General features: G+C 42.2%; 1 protein-coding gene across 8 annotated transcripts in view; it reads left to right on the forward strand.

Annotated features, from left to right (window-relative positions):
* The window catches only part of Camk4 (calcium/calmodulin dependent protein kinase IV), a 245925-nt gene that overhangs the window by 167889 nt on the left and 63458 nt on the right, over positions 1-14578 (forward strand). For all 8 annotated transcript variants that reach the window (XM_031365261.1, XM_031365258.1, XM_031365260.1 and 5 more), the window contains one exon: positions 10259-10331. In XM_031365261.1, the coding sequence (XP_031221121.1) occupies positions 10259-10331 (73 nt within the window). The remainder of the gene's footprint in view (positions 1-10258; positions 10332-14578) is intronic.

Below are 14578 nucleotides of genomic sequence, written 5' to 3' on the forward strand. Positions count from 1 at the left end.
TGATACTAACGGCAAGCCAAATGCCATCTTGTAGTGGTGATGTGCTTATGAAATGGCTTCCTACAGTGTCACTCCAAGCAACATAGACCCCACACAGTTCTTGTTATATACATTTTAGAGACCAATTAACTGGGGATCAGAGAAGCTCATCAGCTTCCATTCAATCACCTATCTTAGAAGTCTAATAACAAAGAAGACTCAATTTAAGCCTGGAGTTTTCCCAAAGCCTTTGATTATTCTATCATGTCATGTTCCTTGTGCATAAGCTATTGTTAATAGTCTTAACTTCAGAATGAAACCCCAGAGTAGTTGTATAAAATGATTTCTGTCTCCATCTCTTTTTCTGTCACCATGACAGAGTACAAAATCAACTTAAGGGAGAAGGGGGCGTGGCTTATTCTGCTCCTCAGTTCAAAGCAGGCATATGCCATGGCAGGAAGTCAAGGTAGCAAGAGCCGGAAGGACTGGTCACATGGTGCAGTTAAGAGGCAAAGAGTAATGTGGGGTTGCTGCTGCTCGGTCCTCTCTGTTCCACATTCCAGGAACTCAGTCGGGAAACGGTGCTAGCAAAGGTAGATAGTTAATGCAATTGAGATAATCCCGTGCAGATATGGCCGGAGGTCTGTCTCCCAGGAAATTCTGGATTCCATCAAGTTGACAGTTCTAACTAACTAACTATTGAATTGTCCTACTAGAACATTAGGTTAATCTGAGAATTGATATGCATATACTTGTTTTAGGTATGGATACTTCAAATACATCAATATGTGGTATTACAGCTATAGGTGAAGCGAATGTGTGCTCTGAATCTGAGCAGATATAGAGTGTGCTCTTTGTAGGAACTTGGATATAAAGGAAATGGTGGAGGTGAGATAGTTAGACAGCCCATGGGCGAGTTGGTTATCATGTTAAGATGATGCCTTGGGGACATGCTAACTTTCTAATGGAATGGAACCTACACGAAGCAGGTGAGATCCTGGGGAAAGGGAACATGTGTTCAGAAGAACATTCCAGAGAAAGCCCTGGTGATGTTACCAGGAGTCTAAGAAACTCGTTAGGGTAAGAGAATCACCTTTCATCAGAAGCAGAAAGAATGGCAAATGATGCAGGAAATCAAAGGCCCTCAAGATTAGACATCTTTGGGAAAGAATAAAGTTAAAGGCATTCCTGCTCTGACCGATTCAAGTCTACCTTACTTAGAAAGTGGGTTGTTGCTCTTTCATGGATGCTGGTAAACAGTCTGAGCCTCCTGGGCTAGAGAAAGGAATTTCTGTTCTCATGGCATAGAAATGGTCATGGGTATCAACAAGTGTAGCAGGTTTCCCTTTGTTCTTCCTTGGGGCCAGCACAGCCTATCCTAGTGGATGCCTGCATACAAGTGCGGCATGTTACAAGAGGAGAAATAAGGCAGATGTCACTGGCTGTTGACTGAACAAGGGAAATGTCCAGTCAGTAGAAACCCTCTGAAACACAGACAAACCTCAGATACTCTGCTGAGCAAAGCAAACATGGAAGACTTTGCAGTATATAATTTCCATTATGTAGGATTTCCAGGAGGGATGTATGCTTTCTGACACAGCAGAGCAGGGGCTTAGACAGGGGGCAGGGACAGAGGACAGGGAGAGTGGGCAGGGAGAGGGGGCAGAGAGAGGGGGCAGGTTGGATTATAAACAATTAGGACAGTTCAAACTTGATGAACTGCTTTTCCGGTGTTGTTGGAGCCATGGTATTTTTTCTCTGAGCAATATCCTGGTGTAGAAGAGCACTTGGAGAGGGACAGAGGCCAGAAATGTCTGTGGGGGGCTGAGTACCCACTAAGGCAGAATGCTTATTTGTAGACCTAGGTCAGTGGTTTTCTTTCCCATATTCCAAAAAGGTCTTGACATCACTTATTTCTTTGGGCTCATCTCTGTCTTTTCGTTTTGTTTTGTTTTGTTTTGTTTTTGTGGTTTTTCAAGACAGGGTTTCTCTGCGTAGCCCTGGCTGCCCTGGAACTCACTCTGTAGACCAAGCTGGCCTCGAACTCAGAAGTCTACCTGCCTCTGCCTCCCAAGTGCTGGGATTAAAGGCGTGCGCCACCACTGCCCAGCTCATCTCTGCCTTTTCAATTAGTTCTCTCTCTCTGTCTCTCTGTCTCTCTGTCTCTCTCTCTCTCTGTCTCTCTCTCTCTCTCTCTCTCTGTCTCTCTCTCTGTCTCTCTGCCTGTCTCTCTGTCTCTGTCTCTGTCTCTCTCTCTCCTCCCCCCCCCCCGCCCTGTCCCTCTCAAGATTTATTTATTTATTTTATGTATATGAATACTCTATCTGCACGTATACCTGCGTGCCAGAAGAGGGCATCAGAACTCCTTGTAGATGCTTACAAGCCACCATATGGGACTTGAACATAGGACCTCTAGAAAAGCAGCTAGTGCTCTTTAACCTCTGAGCCAGCCCCAGGTAGTTTCTTCTTAATTTCTTTCCAGAGTCCTTTTCCTTTTTCCATCTCTCAGGTCCCACCTTTCCCTTAAACATCTGACATTTTCCCCTTAGGCTAGCCACCTTGGTGACCAGGTTATCAGTGGAGAGGAGAAACAAATTAACGGTAGGCTTGGCGTGTTTACTGGGGTCCCATTGATACTGCTCATCCACCAGGGCTCAGATGAACTCAGAAGTCTTCCATCTGTTCTAAGTCTGGGCCCCATCCTCTGTGAACTGGCTGACCAGGAAGTTAATCAGCACTGATCTCTCCTTCTTCCTTCCTTCCTTCCTTTTTTCCCTCCCTCCCTCCTTCCCTCCCTCCCTCTCTCTCTCTCTTTCTTTCTTTCCTTCTCTCTCTCTCTCTCTCTCTCTCTCTCTCTCTCTCTCTCTCTCTCTCTCCCTCTTTCTTTCTTTCTCTCTTTCCTTATTATGTATACAGTGTTCTGTCTGTGTGTATGCCCACAGGCCAGAAGAGGGCACCAGATCTCATTGTAGATGGTTGTGAGCCACCATGTGGTTGCTGGGAATTGAACTCAGAACCTCTGGAAGAGCAGCCAGTGCTCTTAACTGCTGAGCCATCTCCCTCTGCAGCCTTAACATTTCCTTTTCCATAGCAAAGGACTTCCCTGCCATTAATGTGTCCCCTTGTTTGTTTGGAAGCAAGACTTTAACCAGGGAAGCCCAAAAGCTACTCAACATTTTTAGTCCAAGCAAATATGTTTTCAAATATGTCCAACATACCCACTTATAACCCTGCATCTCCCCGCCATGCTGGCTGGCTTCATTACCTGCTTTATTTCCCTCGTGTTAACGCTCATACATTGCCTCCATGCCCGAGGAACCAACCCTGGTCTGGGCAAAAGGAAGGAAAACTGACTGGACTCGGATATTCTTAATATTGTCAGCATCTTCCAAACCGAATTCTACGAACAATCTACGAAAGCAGATCACAGTATAAAAGTATTTAAAGTAAAACTAGGAATCCCATATGTGGTACTAGAAATGATCAGGTAGAGGGTGGAGGCACGGACCTTTCAGGGCGGAATGATACCGCAAAGCTCAGTTGGTGGCGGGAGGTGGAGCTGGAGTGGGTTGTAGTTTCTTAGTCTCCATTTCAAATGCTGAGCGGGGCGGAAAGCAAACAGTGGTGAGATATTTGTCAAGTGAATGGTTGAGTGAACGATGTGCTCTCTAGCAATTTATAGGGAGTCTCTGTGACAGACTTTTTTTTTAATCTCCAGTATGAGAGAATTGGACCAGAAATCCCTTGGGCCCCGTTCCCAAGCCCGCACTTTGGTTTGCTCTTCTCTTCCTTCTGCAGTGCAACTCCCCAGCCAGGGCCTACATAGATCCGCAACCTGCCCCCCTCCCAAGAGCTCCCACACGACAGGTGCTAGAGGTAGCTTTGAAATTGCTTTTTTTAATATATGAGTTTGACACCCTCTGGTTCTTGAAGAAAGCATAAATGAAGACGCCGTCGATGAGATGTGCAAACGCGGCAAGCGAAGGCTGTAAAGGAGAGCCACATTCATGATGAGACACAGAAACATTCCCTTTAATAGAACATTATGTGTCACAGCACAGTGGTGTGTTCTTATCCACTGAGATCTGATTCCTGAAGCTCACGTAATTTGGGGCTTTTATCTTATGACATTCAGTCCTCTGGCCCACGTTTTCATCAGCTCAATGTCTTTTTCCCATGAACCTTCAGCTACCTGATAGCCCAGTCATTTGAGAAAGAGCTATGATTGGTACTCAGGGCAGTAGGGCTGCTAATCTGTGTGCCAGGAAGTCTGAGGCCTCGGGATATGATTTGAGCTCTTCATCTGCTGTGCCTCTGCTAACTGCCGGGGATGGAGATGCGCTCACTCAATTGGCGGCAATTATTCTGAGAGGATCAGATGCACTGGAGTCACTGCATTACGCCAGATCCTCAGAGAGAAACACTTGGGGCCTGTATCTTCTTATCCAACAATTAAAAAGAAAAAGATGAGAAGGAAAATAAATCACTTAGGTAGAAGAGCCCAGTGTGGACCAGAGCAGCAAAGCAGTGAGGTCGGCAGCACAGTACGTAAGGAAGAAAGGCTGTTGTGGGCCAAGGATATTGCAGTAAAGAGCCTCAGGAAGGTGCCCTGTGCTATTTCTCCACTCTCTCATCCTGTAGGAAGTGCAGTCTAGGGATAGATTGTCATGAAGATACTGGGAGACATTTTGTTTTAGCTGTAACCCTTCTAGCCTAGCTAACAGTGGAGTGGTATGGAGGTGTGTCATGGAGAGTAGTCATATGCCTTGGGACTTTGAAAATGATCTTAAAACTCTGGTAGCATCTTAGCCACCTTCCAAATATTTCATAGAACATTGAAATGAATGTGCTTCGATATAGAGACAAAAAACAGGGGCAAAATTATTTTTTTTAAGCTCTACGGCCCTCACATTGATTGAATACTTTAATTATTTCTGAAAATCGAAGTCATTGGTCTATTCTGTATAGAACTTTAAACCCTTGACTTCCCAGTCACGCTCACTTTCACTACCATTTTTAATAAGATGTCAGTGACTTGTATAATGGAATGTATGTCACTTTGTGAAACCAGCTTTCTGTGTGGCTGAATTTAAATCTCTTTGATATTGTTTAAAATGAGTTCCAAAGATTTACAGTCTTACATCTAAATGGTAGATTTGAACTTAGAACCCTCCTGTTTATTGGGTTTCTTTCAAGATAAGAGCAGTGATAAACTCTCCAGGGTTAGGGCTGAAGTGGCTGCGATGCGCATCACTTCCAGTCCAGTGCATTTGCTTGTGGTGATAAGAACACCTGCCAAGGGATTGTCCAGATGGCCTCAGCCTGAAATTTTTCTGACATCCATTCATTTGGCGATTAGTAATGATGCTGTGAATAATTATTGATAGACTCCTATGAGCAGTGCTTGCTGCCAGGCTCTGTGAATGATTCAAGTCCCACAGCAGCTGTGTCCATGCGTCACCTTCATCTTGCTTTGCTTGGCCATTAATATCTTCATTTATCATCAGAGTCCTGTTAATAACCCATATTCATCATAAAGAGTTCGGAGCTGTTGACCTTAACTAGTCGTTCTCAAGCTTTCTGAGCAGTCATCTCAACTTATAAAATATTTATAATGAAATGTCTGAAGCCCAGAAACATAACCCGGTGACAAAGATTAAACATTGTCTAATTGTCTAGAACAAAATGCCTTTTAGCCAGAGGATTCTAGACAAGAAACTGATAAAGGATCATAGGGACCAAAATAAACCATGTATATTAAGGTTGAGGTAAGGTAGAAGATGCAGCAGAACTTTGTGTCTTGCTGTGTGTAGCTGCTCAAGAAATGCTTCTGCCCCTCATTGGAGAACTGATAAATCACCCCATCATATATGCTCTGGTGTAACATATCATATTTATTATGTATGCGTATATAGGTCTATGATAATTCCTTTATCATTTGTAATCCCACATGGACCAAATCAAACCTAATCCTTCTTACTTTCAAAAAGTACCTGACTTGTGTTACACAGGAAGGTGTATGGTTGGATATTGCTACCTATCCTCATTTTCTATTTCTTCTGTAGCCTTGTTTCCATTTTTTTTTTTTTTTTGCAATGGAAAAACCTTTAATAGCAATTTGTAAGTCCATGAGCATTACATCAAAATATCAGCAGTGATGAGGTCCTCTGGTAGATGGCATCACCATGTGGAAATACACACAGGAGAGTTGAGAGCAGTGTGTAGACGAATGATGGCTGAGGAAGGGAAAAGGCTCACTCATACATCTCCGTGCTTACAGGAGACCAGCAGTAAACTCTAAATGTGCATCGTCCGTGACATAATTATCTTACCTCACTATCTAACTTATAAAAATTCCACTTACTCATCAGAGCTATTACTGGGCAGACAGGTTCCCTATTTTTGTTGACCCTATACCCCTCATCCACCCTCAGCCCTATTCCCTCCCTTTTGATATCTAGGAAACTTAGGTTCACTTTTCAGGTCTGATCTGAGACATCTGTGTTCCCACAAGACTCCTAACCTTGGGGTAAAATTGAAAGGATTCAAAGAAAGTTAATTACCAGTTGTCATTCTCCATAACTTTGGTAACAATTCTCTTCTTCTAACATAACTATAGAAAGCCTGAGATTGCAGGTAGTGTTATAGGGAAGCCACCTGTCACCTTTGTGATGGTTAGATCACAAACTCTACATAAAGCATGAAGTGGAGAGGCATAATACAGTAGACATTTCTCAGCCTTTTCTGTCACGGAAAACCCTTTAGTCTTCTCTCAGACTTCTGTAAAACTCATTCATTCATTCACTTACATCCTGATCACAGCTCTCTTCCTTTCAGCCACCCCCCAAACCTCTTCCCCTCCCACTCTGTATCACCTACTCTGGCACATGAAATCACTGCAGGGCTAGGCACATCCTCTCCTCCTGAGGTCAGACAAGGTGGCTCAGTTAGGGTAACTGGATCCCACAGGTAGACCACAGTCAGGGACAGCCCTTCATGCCAGTTGTTGAGGGACCCACATGAAGACCAAGCTGCACATCTGTTACATATCTGGGGAGCCTAGGTCCAGCCCATGTATGTGCTTTGATTGGTGGTTCAGACTCAGAGCTCCAAGAGCCCAGGTTAGTTGACTCTGTTGGCTCTTTGGCCTTCCTGTGGAGTCCCTGTCCTTTGTGAGTCTCTCAATCCTTCTCCCAACTTTTCCACAAGACTCTCCCAGCTCTATCTAATGTTTGGCTGTGGCTACCTGTATTTCTTTCCATTGGCTGCTGGGTGGAGCTTCTCAGAGGACAGTTAGACCAGGCTCCTGTCTACTGGCAAAACAGAGTATCTTTAATAGTGTCAGGGATTGGTTCTTGCCCATGTGATGAGCCTCAAATTGGACCAGTCATTGCTTGGCCATTCCTTCCTTCTTTGCTTCATCTTTGTCCCTGCACATCTTGTAAGCAGGACACATTTTGGGTTGAACATTTTGTGGGTAGAGACCATCCTGCCTGGCTACAGGAGGTGGTCACTTCAGGCTCCATATCCTCTATTGCTAGGAGTCTCAGCTAGAGTCACCCCTATAGACTCCTCCCGGCATCACAGGTCTCTGGCACATCCTAGAAATTCCATCCCCACAACCCTCTGCCTCTGATTTCTGTTCTCTCTCCCTAGCATTCCTTGTACTTGATCCCTCTGCCCCTCTCTGTCACCTCTCTCACCCAATTCCCTCATTCCACCAACCTCCGATGTCTATTTTATTTCCCTTTCTGAGTAAGATTCAGAGGTCCTTCTGAGCCCACTTGTTATTTGGCTTCTTTGGGTCTATGGATGTAGGATGGTTATCTTGTATTTTATGGATAATGTCCACTTATAAGAGAGTACATACCATGCATGTCCTTTTGCATCTGGGTTATCTCACTCAGGATATTTTCTAGTTTCATCCATTCACCTGCAAAATTCATGATGTCCTTGTCTTTAATAGCTGAGTAGTATTCCATTGTGTAAAAGAACCACATTTTCTTTATCCATTCTTCAGTTGAGGGATATCTGGATTGTTTCTAGTTTCTGACTATTACAAATAAAGCTACTATGAGTATAATTAAGCAAGTGTCCTTGTGGTATGGTGGAGCATCTTTTGGGTATATGCCCAGCAGCGCTATGTCTGGGTCCTGAGGTAGAACTATTCCCAGTTTTCTGGGAAACCACCAAATTGATTTCCAGAGAGTTTGTCTAAGTTTACCTTCCCACCAGCAATGGAGGAGTGTTCTCCTTGCTCCACATCCTTACCAGTATGTGCTGTCCCTTGAGTTTTTGATCTTAGCCATTCCTATGGATGCAAGATAGAATCTCACAGTCATTTTGATTTCCATTTCCCTGATAACTGAGGATGTTGAATGTTTCTTTAAGTGCTTTTCAGCCAGCCACTTAATATTCCTCTATTGAGAATTCTCTGTTTACCTCTGTAACCCCTTTTAAAAGTTGGGTTATTGGTATCTAAATTCTTGAATTCTTTATATATTGTGGGTATTAGCTCTCTGTTGGATGTGTGTAGAGTTGGAGAAGATATTTTCCCATTCTGTAGGCTGCCATTTTGTTCTATAGACAGTATCCTTTGCCTTACAGGAGCTTTACAGTTTTGTGAGGTCCCATTTTTTAATTGTTGATCTTAGTGCCTGAGCTATGAGACTTATGTTCAGGAAGTTGCCTCCTGTACCAATGTGTTCAAGTCTATTTCCCACTTTCTCTTCTATTAGATTTAGTTTATGCAGTTTTATGTAGAAGACTTATTTATTTATTTATTTATTTATTTATTTGGTATATGGTGTTCTGGGTGCATATATGCCTGCACACCAGAAGAGGACACCAGATCTTATTATAGATAGTTATAAGCCACCATATAGTTACTAAGAATTGAATTCAGGACACCTGTTAGAGCAGTTAGTGTTCTTAACCTCTGAGCTATCTCTCCAGCCCCATACTTACATTTTAAATGTTTGAAGAGTGTAGTCTGAGAAATTATTTTAGGGCCAGTGAGATACCTCAGCAGATAGTCTTGCTGTCAATTCTGACCAGCTAAGTTCACTCCCTGGAAGTTGTCCTATGACTTCTACAGGAATATTGTGTCACCACTCCACATACATACCCCAAACACACTAAATAAATAAATATATGTTTAAAATAAATTATTTCAATAGAAGTTTTTGTAAGTCAACCTAACCACCTAACTTTGTCATAATGGGAGAACATATATAGTGTTGTGAGGTAGTATTTATCAGAATGACTTTTAAGAAGCAAATAATAAACACCTCAGGGGTATAATCTAGGATTTGGAAGAGTGCTTATAATCAACATACATAATTAGGAAAAACAAAATAAATTGTAAGTGTCTAGATGATAAAACAATGGTGCACATATGGAGATTTTCTCATCATCCTTTTAAAAGATTATGAGTTTATCTTTTGCCATTTTTATGAATAGGTAGAAAATAAAATTATTTAAAATTGAAATGTATCTTTTTGATAGTTTAATAACTATAATCTTTAAGAACCTTTCTTATGTTCTTTTATTTTTATCATAACAACTCTATTCTACATTTCGTCCTCCTCTATCTCCCAATTTTGAAACAGTTTATAAGTTTTTAATTCAGTTATCAGCATCAGCTACTTTGCGAATGTATAGTTTCTGCTGTGATATTTAAAAGAAACAAAAAGAAAATGAAGTTACTCTCTGAAAAATAACTACCCAAGTTTCATAAATTTCATTTAAAAATGAATTCTAATAAACAGAAATGTAACATGTTCATGAACTTGGAGAATTGCAGTAGGGTGTATTTGATAATATTAAAGATTTGCTGCACTTTACAAGTATGATGCTATGATTATGCTATGATTTTTAAAAGATTTATTATCATTTGAATATATGCTATTTGCTTTAAAATAATAAAACATGAAAGAAAGTAAAATTTTAGACAAAAATAAAGGTTACCCATAAATTAGTAATTGGGCTATACAGTATAAAATCTACTTTGACATATGTTTAAAATGATTTACAGTTTAAGGTCAAAATGAGAAAGGCTAGTGGCTAGATTAAGCCGAGAGAAAATGAATGCTTTTCATTTTCTTAGCAAAGCCGAAATTTTAGAATGGATGTTTCTGGAATCTTTCCCCTGGTGTTGGAAAAGCTGTTGCAATTGTTCAGATGTATCTTCTCTGACGTTGATTTAATTAACTTCCTTTAGTACCCATTCAACTAAAAGCACGTGTCTGAGAAGCATTTTGTGTTTGTGTTTTTTTAGGATTGTGGAGAAGGGGTATTACAGTGAGCGCGACGCGGCCGATGCGGTGAAACAGATCCTGGAGGCTGTTGCGGTAAGTCAGAGCGACAATGAGGGTTTATCTATTGGTCATCTCTGCCTGATACAGGCATCATTCAAGCAATGCAGCTATGTGATGTCAGCATAAGCCAAGTGCAGATGTGTGGATAAGGTGTCGCAAGAAAATATGCTTAACTAATGCACATAACGAACTAGCTACTCACATCTGAAGGATGTGCCGCCCTGCAGGTCTGTCTAACTGTTCACATTCTGTCACCAGTGCATATCAGGATCCACTGTAGAATGTCCTTCCTCAGTTTTCAGTGTATTTCTCTGTTGGTTTTATTGTTTTATGCAGTTTGATTGGAAATGGAAGAAGGTTGAATAAGGTAAATATGGGCCCCAAAGCATAGAGATTGTTGCCTTTCCTTTTAAAACAAAGCAATGGACTTGAAGAAGAATGAATGTGACAATTTTATTTCTGAGGAAAAATATAAGATGAAACTTCGTATTGGTGGGCAACTTGATAAGTTAATTGTGGAAGCAAATAAATATTTATGAATATGTAATTTCACAATTTGGTTTGAACTTCATGTACTTGTAGCCTATTTAAAGAAGTTTTAATTATGCTGGCTAAAATCTTCCACTGGTTTCTACTTTTGCCATATGTGTGTGTGTGCGCATGTGTGCATATATATGTATATATACACACACATATACACACATATGTATGCATGTATGCATACATGTGTCTGTGTATGTAATGAGCCCAGAAGAGGATGTTAGAGTCCCTCGAGCTGAAGTTTTAGATGGTTGTGAGCTACCCTACATGAGTGCTGTCAGCTGAACTCAGACCTTCTGGAAGAACAGTAAACCCCCTTAGCTGCTGGACCATCTCTCTAGCTCTGTCATAATATCTTAATGATTCATCGTTGAGAGTAAAGCTAAAACAAATTATTGTCTGAGCATACAGAACAGGTCCCAAAGGAGGATGTTTACCAGAATTAGTTAAAAAATAATAATCACACACTTTTGATTCCAGCACTCGGGATGCAGGCAGATCTCTTGAGTTTGAGGCTAGCCTGGTCTACAGAGAGAGTTCCAGGACAGCCAGGGCTATAGAAAGACTGTTTCAAACAAAAAGAATAAGAAAACATCTATACATTCTTCCACAGCCAAATATACTATTCTTCAGTTTGTTATCTTAAGAAATCATCCAAAGAAACAAACACATATTCCACTCATTTCACACACAAGAAAAACAAGTATGGGGGGAGAGGCTTAGTGGATAAGAGTGTTTTCTGTGCAACCAAAGACAGAGTTCAAATACCCAGTACATACGTTAAAACCAAGGCATTGGCTGCAGCCCTAACAGTGGGGGTAGCAACATGCTGATCCTGCTAAGTCATGGGCCAGCCACCCTAGAAGCAACAGTGAGTTTCAGGTTCATGGAGAGACTCTGTCTCAAAAAATAAGATCAAAGATGCTAATATGACTCAGTGGTTAAAAACATTTGCTACAAAGTCCCATGGTCTGAGTTGTATCCCCAGTACTTACATGGGAGAAGGAAAGAACCAACTGTTGTAAGTTATTCTCTAGTCTACACACATACATTATGACATATGGACACACACACACACAAATACATGTACATGCACACTAAACTAAGTAAGCAAACAAATATGATTGTAAAAATTTAAAAAAATGAGGAAGTGAACAATAGGAGACTATCTACATTCCCCATTTCCCCACACTTATATAGGCATATCCTAATACATGCATGGATAGACATATCACACAGAGAGAGAGGAGAGAGAGAGAGAGAGAGAGAGAGAGAGAGAGAGAGAGAGAGAGAGACAGAGACAGAGACAGAGAGAGACAGAGAGAGAGAAAGAGAGAAGAGATGGAGAGAGAGACTGAGAGAAGGGGAAGAGACAGAAAGAGAATGAGAAGAGAGAGATGGAGAGAGAGGAGGAGAGAAAAGAAAAACACTAGAAAGGATATAATAAAATCTTACACTGTGTACAAATATGTCCTGGTTACTTAAAGAATATCAAATTTATATTCTCACTGTACACAAAAGCAGCCACATTATAGGTTATTTCTCCCCCTAGTTTCTTAGGCTTGCAAACTCAGGAGTAATTTCCCATGCTTCCATTCTCCCCTCTCATCTCCCTTCTCACCTTGAGTTGAATTTCCCTTCAGCTGTCCCTGAACCCAATCTCACTCATTGCTGAGATGATTTTCTGGCTTGTCTTTCTAAAACATGCTTCTATTTGCCTCTAATTCTTGTTCTTAAATATATGCCTAGAATTGTCTTTTGTAATTACTACTTTTGTCTGAGGAGGTCTGAGTTCAATAATGGCAATAGTAAGTGCATATTGAAGACTTATTTTTAATCTTGCAGACTTTTGGTGATAGGCCTTATTCAGACCAGACAGCAGTCAAAGGCACTTTGAGACTCAGAGCTGAGTTTGGCTTCTTTGTATATGAGCTTGAGCATATCCTTAATTCCCTTATGCCTTAATTTCCTCTTCTAAATCAAGCATAACATTTCGCCCTAACATGGTCGTGAGGAAGGCTGAGAAAATGTACAAATCAGAGCAGCATTCAAAAGAGCAACAGAGCAGAGCATTACACTGATTCTTTACTAAACGCTGTAAATCTGGACAAATAAAAGCTGATCATTATGTTCAGCTCATCAACATTTAGTACATTTCTGTATGCTTTACATATTACATCAACCACAAGTTTAAAATCAAAGTATTCTGGTGACGCGGGGTAGGGGTGTGTGCATAGTTGTCACAGGAGAGAGAGCTTCTGCCAGCCGATCGAGCAGGGTATTTGTAGATTACCAGGCAGCTTTGTATGCTTTCATGTTTCTATCTCTGCCACCTGCTGTTGGTACCACACAAGTGACTCTTTGTGGTGCAGTGTCACACGTGGGCTCCTGTAAGGAAGGGAACAGGAGAGATAGCCATGTCCCTCGACAGAACTCCTTTCCTCATGCTTTTCTAGTGACAGAACACTTTTCTTATTTCCCAATACATAATAATCCTCTAAGGAATTGATCCATGTGACCTTCATCTTCGCAAAAGTAACAGAATATACACGGCAGGGAGCTGGGTTCCCAACTCAGGCAAGCAGCTGGAGCTACCAGGACCCTTTGCACACTGAACTGGGTTCTCACAAGCTTCCTCTTTTACAATGCTCACCATTTTTTTGTGCTCAGAAAGTAACGTGGTCAACATCTTCCTATGTTAACATGCCACCATAAAAGCTGCCTGAGCCTTCTTCTATGTAGATACAAATACCACTTGATCTCCAGTGCAGGCTTTAAGACAGAAGCTGCATTGGCTCAGCTTGAATCAGATAACCTCTCCTAGTCCAGTGGGCCCTGGATGGAGCGGAAAATGTGAGGTGTGAATGTAGTTACAGCAGGGCCAGAGAGGCTTCTGGAGGGTGTGGAGTATTGTGAGCATGTGGAGTTATGAGTGTGTGTGGAGTGTTGTGGGTGTGGAGTGGTGCTTGGGTGTGGAGTTATGGGTGTGTGTGGAGTGTTGTGGGTGTGGAGTGGTGCGTGTGTGTGGAGTTATGGGTGTGTGTAGAGTGTTCCGGGGTGTGGAGTGTTCAGGGGTGCAGAGTGTGGCAGACATGTGGAGTTATGGGTGTATGTGGAGTGTTCAGGGGTACAGAGTGTGGCAGACGTGTGGAGTTATGGGTGTGTGTGGAGTGTTGTGGGTGTGGAGTGGTGCATGTGTGTGGAGTTATGGGTGTGTGTAGAGTGTTCCAGGGTGTGGAGTGTTCAGGGGTGCAGAGTATGGCAGACATGTGGAGTTATGGGTGTATGTGGAGTGTTCAGGGGTGCAGAGTGTGGTAGACGTGTGGAGTTATGGGTGTGTGTGGAGTGTTCCGGGGTGCAGAGTGTCATAGGTCTGTGGAGTTATGGGTGTGTGTGGATGTCCAGGGGTGCAGAGTGTCACAGGTCTGTGGAGTTATGGGTGTGTATAGAGTGTTCCGGGGTGTGGAGTGTTCAGGGGTGCAGAGTATGGCAGACATGTGGAGTTATGGGTGTATGTGGAGTGTTCAGGGGTGCAGAGTGTGGCAGATGTGTGGAGTTATGAGTGTGTATGGAGTGTCCAGGGGTGCCGAGTGTTGCAGACGTGTGGAGGTATGAGTGTGTGTGGAGTATTCAGGGGTACAGAGTGTTCAGGGGTGCAGAGTGTTGGGGCATGTGGAGTTATGGGTGTGTGTGGAGTGTTCCAGGGTGCAGGGTGTTCTGGGGAGTGGGCCAGCCATTTT

The sequence above is a fragment of the Mastomys coucha genome, unplaced genomic scaffold, assembly GCF_008632895.1.
Source record: "Mastomys coucha isolate ucsf_1 unplaced genomic scaffold, UCSF_Mcou_1 pScaffold13, whole genome shotgun sequence".
In the NCBI taxonomy this organism is placed as follows: Eukaryota; Metazoa; Chordata; class Mammalia; order Rodentia; family Muridae; genus Mastomys; species Mastomys coucha.